The sequence below is a fragment of the Nuphar pumila genome, chromosome 10, assembly GCF_984573655.1.
Source record: "Nuphar pumila chromosome 10, dmNupPumi1.hap1.1, whole genome shotgun sequence".
NCBI lineage: Eukaryota > Viridiplantae > Streptophyta > Magnoliopsida > Nymphaeales > Nymphaeaceae > Nuphar > Nuphar pumila.
The window spans coordinates 8,108,797-8,118,585 of record NC_143258.1 but is presented as its reverse complement, the minus strand read 5'-3'; the positions used below and the strand labels follow the sequence as shown (position 1 = coordinate 8,118,585).

The 9,789-nt window shown below is 35.3% G+C and overlaps 1 protein-coding gene across 1 annotated transcript in view; it reads left to right on the top strand.

Moving 5' to 3' along the window:
• The first annotated feature begins 1,310 nt into the window (after positions 1 to 1,310).
• RAD51D (DNA repair RAD51-like protein) overlaps positions 1,311 to 9,789 on the top strand; it is a 160,059-nt gene continuing 151,580 nt past the window's right edge. The window contains exons 1-3 of the mRNA XM_090018827.1: positions 1,311 to 1,426; positions 2,124 to 2,203; positions 5,326 to 5,438. Coding sequence (XP_089874953.1) covers positions 1,339 to 1,426; positions 2,124 to 2,203; positions 5,326 to 5,438 — 281 coding nt within the window. The 5' untranslated portion in view covers positions 1,311 to 1,338. The remainder of the gene's footprint in view (positions 1,427 to 2,123; positions 2,204 to 5,325; positions 5,439 to 9,789) is intronic.

The following is a 9,789-nucleotide window of genomic DNA, read 5'->3' as shown; positions in this document are numbered from 1 at the left end:
GAACCCATGAGATTCAAAATCTCACGAGCTGAATTGATTTGAAATCACATGATTCGAAATCCTATGGGGACATGAGATTTGAGGCCAAATGAGAAATCACTCTCATTCAAATGAGAGAGTAATTCTCATGGGTCTCTACCGAACATGCCCTCGAATACAACATGTTCTTTCCTAGTTCTAAGTTGTGAAGAGAATATAGAGATGGGATGAGGTCAAGAGTGTGCTTTGACCTTATTTTTACATTAACACTTTTGGATGCAGTTGATCACTTGGATGGGCGACAATCATTTTTCTGATCTCATTCGTGTTTCTAGGATGGACGACATCAGAATGGTTTAAAATAAAATGACTTATTCACTGTTTTGATGGGTGTCGTCATTTTTAGGGCACATTTGGAAGTGAGAAAAAATTTCATAAGAAAAAAAAGGTTTTGCCTACGAGAGTTTTTGATACGAAAAGTTTTTCAAAAAAAAGTTTTTGTTTGTTTGTGTAGCATGAAAAAAACTGAGTGAAAAAATGTAAAAATGTGTGAGAGAGGAGAAGGGTGGTGGTGAAATCACTGAAATGAGTGATATGGAGTGTAAAAATAATTTTTCTCTTGGTAGGAAACATTTCTTCACCGCCCTCATGGAAGAATGTTTCCTATCAAAAAGTGTATTTTTTAAAAAAATTCTGTCAGCAAAAAAGTCTCTCTCATATGAAAGGATAAAAAAATTCATAAATTTTTTAAATTTTACATCATTTTCCCTACGTCTTTCTCACTTTCAAACATGCCCTTAAGATGAACTACATCCAAAGCGCCTCTAAGAGTGTTACCGTCACAAACGTGATCCTCTCTCAAGAGTTTACACATCAGATGACAAAGCCAACATAACCGTCTATCTCATGGTTGATTAGAGACGTAAATGTTTTGGATCCAGATTAGATGCGGCTATTATCAGATCGGACTAATAGGATGTTCCCTAAATGGATTGAGATTCATAATGGAATTCGGATGACAAAAAAGCTAACACATATCAGGTTTTTTACATGTAATCAGATTCGCATATATATCTGTCAAATCCAGATATCCGTAGGATTCTGTAGGAAAAAATCAAAATTATATTCTCATCCGAATCTAACGGGACAGGAATCGGTTTCCATCTGATATCGCATAAAATTCGATTCATTGACATCTCAGACGGGTACGGCGGCGGGTCTGTAAATGACCGAGTTTCTACACCGGTCCATCTCAAGATGGACGGTTCTCCAAAAAAAGCATTCAAACCCAAGGCAGGGAAAGTATTTGAATCGCCAGACAGTACGCGACCCTCTCTCTCTCTCTCTGTGAAAGAAGCGATGCGTGATCTGAAGTCCTTGCAGCAAGAATTCCCCATTCTCGACGATGATTTCCTGGAGTTCTGTGCTTCACATGGCATATTTTCACGTGGGTGCTCTTCTTTCCTTCTTTTCTTCCTTCTCTTATTCGGTTGTTTCAGTTCTCTATTTGGCGAAATCGTACACTTTGCGAGAAATTGGCGATGGGCTCGCTAGTTTCAGATTTTTTTGGCAAATTCTTTAGTTTGTTTCCCGTAGACAATAAGATCAAGGGCTCTATTCTCCTGGCTTTGAGCCTTCATGGTATCACGATTGCCCTCATATGGCGGCGGAGGGTTTTCTTGGACGCACCCACTTATCTAGGAAAATGGGATAATCCAGGATATTGCGCTGTGGTGCCACGAGGTGGTATCCAAGCTTATCCTGTCCTTCTGGATAAGTGTGTGTGCCAACACAACTCCGAACCTGAATTAGTTGGCATTACCATCCGAAGTCTGTATATACGTGAGGGCCAATCAATGGTTTTCGCGCCCATTAACTAAGGGAGGTCGAAAGAAAGCCCTCTTCTCCCCCAATTAATGCTACAACTTCCATTGTTTCATTCGAATTTATGCGTTTGTGCGTTAAATTTCATTGCAATTCGTTATGTTTTTTATGCAATTTGAATCTTATTCATATTGCAATGGTTTCTTTCTTTTCTTTCTTCTGTTGATCATTAGCGATACCGTGGTTATCGATGTTTTTTTTTTGGTCGGAGATAAGCTTCTTGTTTGAATTTGTTTCTTAAGCAAGTTTATTTTGTTTAGTGGAGGATTTCTTGGTGCACGACCTCTACACTTTAGTTGGTTTTGCGGAATGCCAGACCTCCTCAGCAGAATTGAAACAGGTTCTTTTGCATTCTTTAAATAAGCTAAGCCTTTTTGGTATTGCAATTATGTGCTGGTTCTTAATTCTTTCCTTGGCTGGACCACAGCATTTTTCGGAAATTTCAAATTCTTAGTGTTGTACAAATATGACCCGTAACAGCAGAAGGAACTAACGCCCCGTTCTAGTATTAGTATCACGCTTGAAATATCCACAAATGGTATTTTACACAGAAATAGTATTCTTGCTTATTTTGATGATCCACGATACAAAAGAAGCAATTCGGGAATTACCAATTTGTCACCATAGAGGCCGATTCAATCGTCAAAAAAGAGGGTTTGATTGAGTACAAAGGACCAAATGAATCTGAACTGAAATACCAAATGAAAGTAGATCAACTTTTTGTTATTCCCGAAAAAGTCCATATCTTTCTCTGGTCCTTGTCCATAATGGTACGGAACAATTGTATCATTGGAGTAGGTACCGGAATCATGATTAATACAAGAAGCTAAATAGGTGGATTGGTCTGAGTAGAGAAAAAAAACAAGCTTATCAAAATCTGTGGCATATAAGATGGATCTCAAGTCCCTAGCTTTTTTCTTAAATTTTTTTATGACTGAAATTCATCATTTATTGGTGAGTATCGGAGTTTCACATCAGAAATGCAAAACTACAGATGGCTGCCCTAAGGCATGAGTCATTGGCAGAAAGAAATAGGTCAATAGTAAAAGGAAGACCAAAATTTTTCAAAAGTAACAAAGGGCATATAATGTGATAAATTGAAAGATTGCTGAATATGATGATATTATAATGATATTTTCACATAAGTTTTATTTTCCAAAAATGTAATCTTTTCAAATGTTCAAAACTTTATTTTTTAGTGCCAATTTGGTTTTTAACCCACATACTTTTAAATAAAATATTTCCTGATATTGTCATGACAATGAGATTGCTGACTATCATGCATAGATATTGGAGAGTAAGGTGTTTCTTGTGGATCAAATCTTCTTTATCTCAAGGAAAGTATACAAGGGGCTATGAAATGTTGCTAGTATGATATGGAATATGGAGAAGTTCGCTTATAGATACTATGATTAAAGTCCAGGTCTGTTTGTAAATGGAAGAAAGAAGTAATAGCATGAGCACAAAAAATTGCTTCAATCACAATAAGGGAATTGTGGAGACTCTATTATTCAGTAAAAATCTCCTTGAATAAGATTAAGAAGCTGTAAACCATACCCATAATTTATGTAATTGATGGTTGATTGTTGGGCATTTGCTTTTAGGTCAGACCTCAGAGTAAAAGTTTAAGAAAATCCATGATATTTGCCCGCGACAACTCAAAACTTTGTTAAGAAACCAAGAAAGGAAGAAACAAGAAAACAAAAAATAGCTATAAGAATGTGAGATAATGAGGGCAATCCACTTGAGGGATGTGGAGCCCTACACTTCTACACATAATATGTTGTGATAACCCAATCAAGCCTTACACATTAGCGCACTGTCTATACATAAATTACAAATAGTGCTCCATGAAGGACATCAATATTAATGATGTAAACAATTATAAATCACAAAAATACCACTTATAACTTGGAGGACTATAATGCCCCTTTTCTTCTTAACATGCTCCCTCGATTCGTACATTGTTTTTGAACATGTACAAGTTGTCTTTAAGAAAATGATGTCTGGCTCTTGACAACCCTTTTATGAAGATATCAGCTATATGCAATTCTAAACAAATGGACTTTGCTTCAAAAAATTTAAATTCTATTATTTCTCTTACAAAATAAGAATTTATCTAGAAGTGCTTAGAGTTATCATGAAAAACCAGATTTAATATCAATGCTAAGGCACTTATATTATCACAATAGGCTATAGATTTGTTAACCTTCTCACCTAAAATGTTCATCAAGCTTTGTATTCTCAAATCTCACCGTCGTCTGAAATAATTCTAGTCAGTGCCCTATATTCTAAGTAGTCAAAAGTGCTAGTTGGCGCCTAGGCGGGACTATTCGGCTTAATCGGGACCAAAAAAAAGGAAAAAATAAATAAAAATTTAAAAATTACAATAAATCTTAAAAATAATATAAAATACATATTTAACATAGTTTATGAAGCTAAACAACTATAACTTAAAAAAATGTAAAATACCAACCTAGAGATGCACAAAAGAACAAAATTATTTAAAATTAACATAAAAACATAAAAATAAGAAAAAAACTGAAAAACTTAAATATTTCAAAATACTCAAATAAAGCATGATTATAATGTTTTAGATATTATAAAAACAAATGTAAAATACCAACCTTGGTGCCCCTCCTCCAGCCTAGGTACTTGCCTAGGCACCTAGTGTTATGAGCCTACTTGGTAGGCTCTTTTCTAGCTAGGCGCGTTAGGAACACATGGTTGCTTCAAGCCTTAGGGTGTGACCAAGCAAGGTGTGCTTGGAGGCTTGGAGGACATGTTCTTTTGTTTTTGATGTTTGGTGTAGGGTTGGCTCAAGCCCAAAGTAGGAGATGATCATATAAGAAAACAAGGAAAAGAAAATAGCTATGAGCATGTAATTAAGGCAAAAAATATTGTTAAATTGTAGTTTTTCCACATAGTAACCACCTAATGGAAAGGCTATTTGTCAACATGAAAAATAACACATTTATATTAAAATGTTTAGGCCGGAGACACTAGCTTGGCCATTTCCTTGTTTGTGGCTACCCAAAAAATGGCCGTCCTCTTTTTTTTTTCTTTAAGTTTTTGGTGACCAAAAACCTGGAATCCAGATTTATAGGTTAAAAACCTGGTATTTGGCAAACCAGGTTTGCCAAAAACCAAGTTTTTAGGCAAAACCTGGGTCTCCCAAGATCCAAGTTTTTCCCTTTTCATCCAAACGGTCCCTGATTTTTATGCATTTGAAAAATAGAACAATAAGAATCAATGCAAATTTTAGAAGTGCCAACGTGATCAATTTATTCAAATTATGAAAACTTTCATTGTCACATGTTTATAGTTAAGATGTTGCATTGATAATGTTAGACCCATTGTTTTGGCATTGAGAAATACTTTTGGCATGCAAATTTATGTTTTGCTATATACTGCACATTTTCCATTGATATGGCCATGAAATAATTTTATGAATGGATATAGGGAATCACTCAAGTTCTTTCCATTATAGACAACCAACATGAGCCATGGTTGAATGGCATGGAGCTGCTCAAAGATCAACAGAATAAACATGTTCTTTCAACAGGACTTGATGGGTATGCCAATAATTTCCATATGTGTTTGTGTGTGTGTGTTGTTATAGATGACACTGCAAATACAATTGCTTGGATTCATTAGCTTTAGAAGGTAATAAAGCTATTAGCTATTTTAGTTACACATGATCATGCGTATTTGTCACGAAACGACGCAGAAACCAAGATACTCCAAACGAAAATCTAAATGCCAAACCAAAAATCATTTGGATACAAACAAGACACATTAAAACAAATACAATACAAATATTGTGAATGAATGATTTCATTAATAATGAACATTAAAAATACAAACTGAAAAAATACATAAAGACCTCACTACAAAATACACTCGAACACTCAAAAACCTAAAAACTACCCATCACTATCACACAATACAATATGCACACTCACCACATATTTATAGAGAAGAGGAATAGAGAAGAGAGATTAAAGAGGAGAGAGAAAGGCCCTACTAGCCATTGGACTAGCCCTCAACGACAAGTCAAGTCAACCTTGGTTGACTCAAAATATATATATATATATATATATATATATATAATACGTATATACACACACACACATATATATATAAAATATATTATATATATATATAATATATTATATATATAAAAGAATATGTACAAAAACTACATTAATCTTAACACCCTCCTCAAACTTACCGTAAGTTTGCAATTACAAAAGAAAGAACCCATTACATAAAATGTCTTTATTGACTTCATCAAGTTCTTCCATTTGTTGCTTCTTTAAAGGGCGCTCTTGATCTTCAATCATATGCTCTATTATACAAAGGGTTTTTAGATCTTCAATATCATCAATACTTGAGAACCTGTAAATAGAGCTAACAAAAACATCCCAAAACATAAAAGAAGATTTAAAAAAAAATTAACTATATTAGTTATATAGTAGTTTATGATGTTTCTCCATGTGAATCAACTTTATTAAAATACGGTAAACTAAATTTATGAAGAACTTGACGAACTATCCAAAACGTCGATGACCAAGACGATGATGCCACTGACTAATTGAGGTTCTTTCACCCATATGGGCCTCTTTACTTCTTCTTTGCAAGTTGACCTGATAGAGCTCATTCTTACTCGTTCCTCGTAGTTGTTCTTTCCTCGTTGTTGAATCCTTAACACAACAAAAGGAATGGTGAAATTCAAACTTAACATTATTGTCATCAGTAAATTTCTAAACCGATAGTAATTGCTTTCTAATGTGGGGCACATATGAAATATCTCTTAAAGCAAATTTTGAGCCATCATAAGAAACAATAGATTCACCTATGTGTGAAATAACCAAACCTATGCCATTACCAACTTTCACCGTATCACTGCCATTGTATTCTATATGGTTGTTGAGGGAGTTTAAATTTGGTGTCATATGATATGACACATCAAAATTAGGGAACCAATTGTCATCAGAATAATTAAATGCAGGCGCATGATATGACTGTGGGGACTGATTTGCTGTAGGGATCTCCCGTTGAAGAAGACGACACTGACGTGTCATGTGTCCTGGCTTTTCACAATATTGACATAATCATCTGGTTGGTTTGCTGATTATAAAACTAGCATCCTTGAGGACCACAACCTCTACCTCGAAACCAGCCCTGATTAAAGCTTTTATTGTACCCGCATCCATTATTGAAATTGTTTGTGGGTTGATGATGTTAAAATATGTAATCTCATATAATATCTCATATGTAATCTTATAGACATGTAATGTTTTATCTCCTTTCTAGTTAGGATTTTTCGTTTAATTAATTCTAGTTAAAATACAACTAGAATTAGCCAAACCAGTCCATCATTGGACTGATTTGGCCTTTACCTTTTTGACTAGTCAAAAAGGTACCTTTTTGACCAAGTCAAAAAGGTAAATCCAAAAAGAGCTGTTGGACTCCCCAACAACTCTATTAGAGCCGTTGGAGAGTCCAACAGCTCTCTTAAGGCTTCTCTCTACCTCTCTATAAATATGGGGCTATTCCCCTTGTAAAGACTTACTCTTGTTTTGGGTTTTTATCTCAAATCAATAAAATTGTTTATTTTTCATTTTTATACCCGTTTCGGGTTGTGTATTCTTAAGTTCTCTTTGTGAACCTTTGTGGTTCTTATGGTGTATTTGTGAGAACTTGTTGAGAGACATTTGTTGTAGCGTATTTTTCACTTTCTTACATGGTATCAGAGCAAGGTCGGTGGATGTGTATTGGGAAGCGTGCCATGCAACTACTCTTCAAGAAAGTGAAGTCTCTTTGAAGGAGTGCTCGTGTGTAGCCTTGAAGGGCGTGGAAGGCTACTTATTTTCGATCTTTGTGGTTAAAATATTCCTCTTCCCACTTGCTTTTCTTCTTCCCCTCTCATTCCCAAGCTTGTAAAATGGATGACAATGATAATGTCACCATTAAGTCCATAAAACTCAACGATTCAAACTATGTAACATGGGTTTCAATCATGAAGCATCTTATTTGGGGAAAGGGTCTATGGGGCTTAGTTGATGGAACCGATAAGGAACCTAAACTAACGCTCACTAAAGAAGAAGGTGGAAGAGAAGTACCTCTTTCTAAGGTGGAAAAAACTAAGGCCATCTCCACATATGAAAAAGAATGGAAAGAATGAAGAATGGGTCACGCCAAGATCATGTCTTGGCTAATTTCTAGTGTAGACATAAAGAAGTGTTCAAGTCTCGCAAAATTTGAACATGCTAATGATGCGTGGGAATATCTTAAGAGAATGTATTCTCTTAAAGATATTGCTCATATATGTAACTTACAAGAAAAGGTTCGGAATATGGTTCAAGGAGAGAGAAGTATTAGAGAATACTACAATAGCTTATCCGAACTATGGGAAGAGTTGACTCTTCTTGAACCAAAGTGGCATTGTCCACAAGACATTGAGCTTCGCCAAAATCAAGTAAATGCGGAGCATTTTTTTCAATTTATAAATGGGTTGAGACTCGAATTTGAATCAACCAAGTCCGCTCTTCTACATCGGGGAAATGTTCCCTCTATTGAAGATACCATTGAAGAGCTAAGTATGAAAGAAAATAGACTCAAGAAACGAGTCGACAAAAGCGATGATGATAAAATTTTAGCTGTATCTAGACCAGGTAATCACATTCGCACATACAAACCTCCACATATTGGGAGAATAAACAATGAAAGGCAAGGAGGCGATTTTGAAAGGAGAAAAGTTATTTGTTATTACTGTCATGAACCCGGACATGTTAAAACTTACTGTCCAAAGTTAAAAAAATCTTATGAGAAGAAGGTAGCTGTTGTTGAATCAAAAGAATCAAATGAGACATCCATTGGAAACATGTCCCTGTCTCAGCTGGGGGAGGCTCTACAATCTCTTCTTAAAGGAACTTCTCCCTCAGTTGGAGTTGCGATCTCTTCTGTTGGCACCTCCGATCCAGGTAAACCCCTATGGCTTCTTGACTCTGGTGCTTCTTTTCACATGACACCAAATTTAAAATTACTGTCGCATTGTTATGACTCAAGTGGATCAAGTGTTTTTACTGCGGATGGAACATCCCTTGAGATAAAAGGAATAAGAAATTTCGAAAATAACTCTCAAAACTCAAAAGGATTTTGTGTTCCAAAGATTAGATATATCCCCAAACTTAATCTAAATCTCTTATCTGTTTCTCAATTAACTGATCATGGGTGTAATGTTTCCTTCTCTTCTCATGATTGTCAAGTACAGGATCACCAGTCAGGGAAGCTGATTGGGGAAGGCCATAGAGAAGGAGGCTTATATTACATGGATTTTTTGGAATTACCCAAGAAAACATTATGCTGCAATGTTCAAAAAGTAGGCTTGGATCTTTTACACCAAAGATTTGGTCACCCTTGTATATCCAAGCTTCAGTACTTTCCAAACATGGAAAAAATTGTAATTTTGAAACTTTCACTTGTGAAAAATGTATTCTTGGAAAAATGAAACGACTAGCATTTCAAGAAAAAACTTTTGTCTCCACTCGACCACTTGAATTAATTCACTTTGATGTTTGGGGTCCTGCACCAGTTACGTCAAAAGGTGGGTTTTTATACTATGTAATTTTCGTGGATGACTTTACACGATATACCTGGATTTACTTTCTCAAACACAAATTTGAAGTGTTCTCTTTTTTTCAAATATTTCATAATATGGTCAAAAATCAATTTAAGAATGATATTTCAATATTTCGCACTGATTCAGGAGGAGAATTTTTATCAACTGAATTTAAAGAATATTTGAACTCACATGGAATTTCACACCAAAAATCTTGTCCCTATACCCCTCAACAAAATGGGTTAGCTGAGAGAAAACACACACATTATAGAAACAACTAGAACACTACTTATCACACA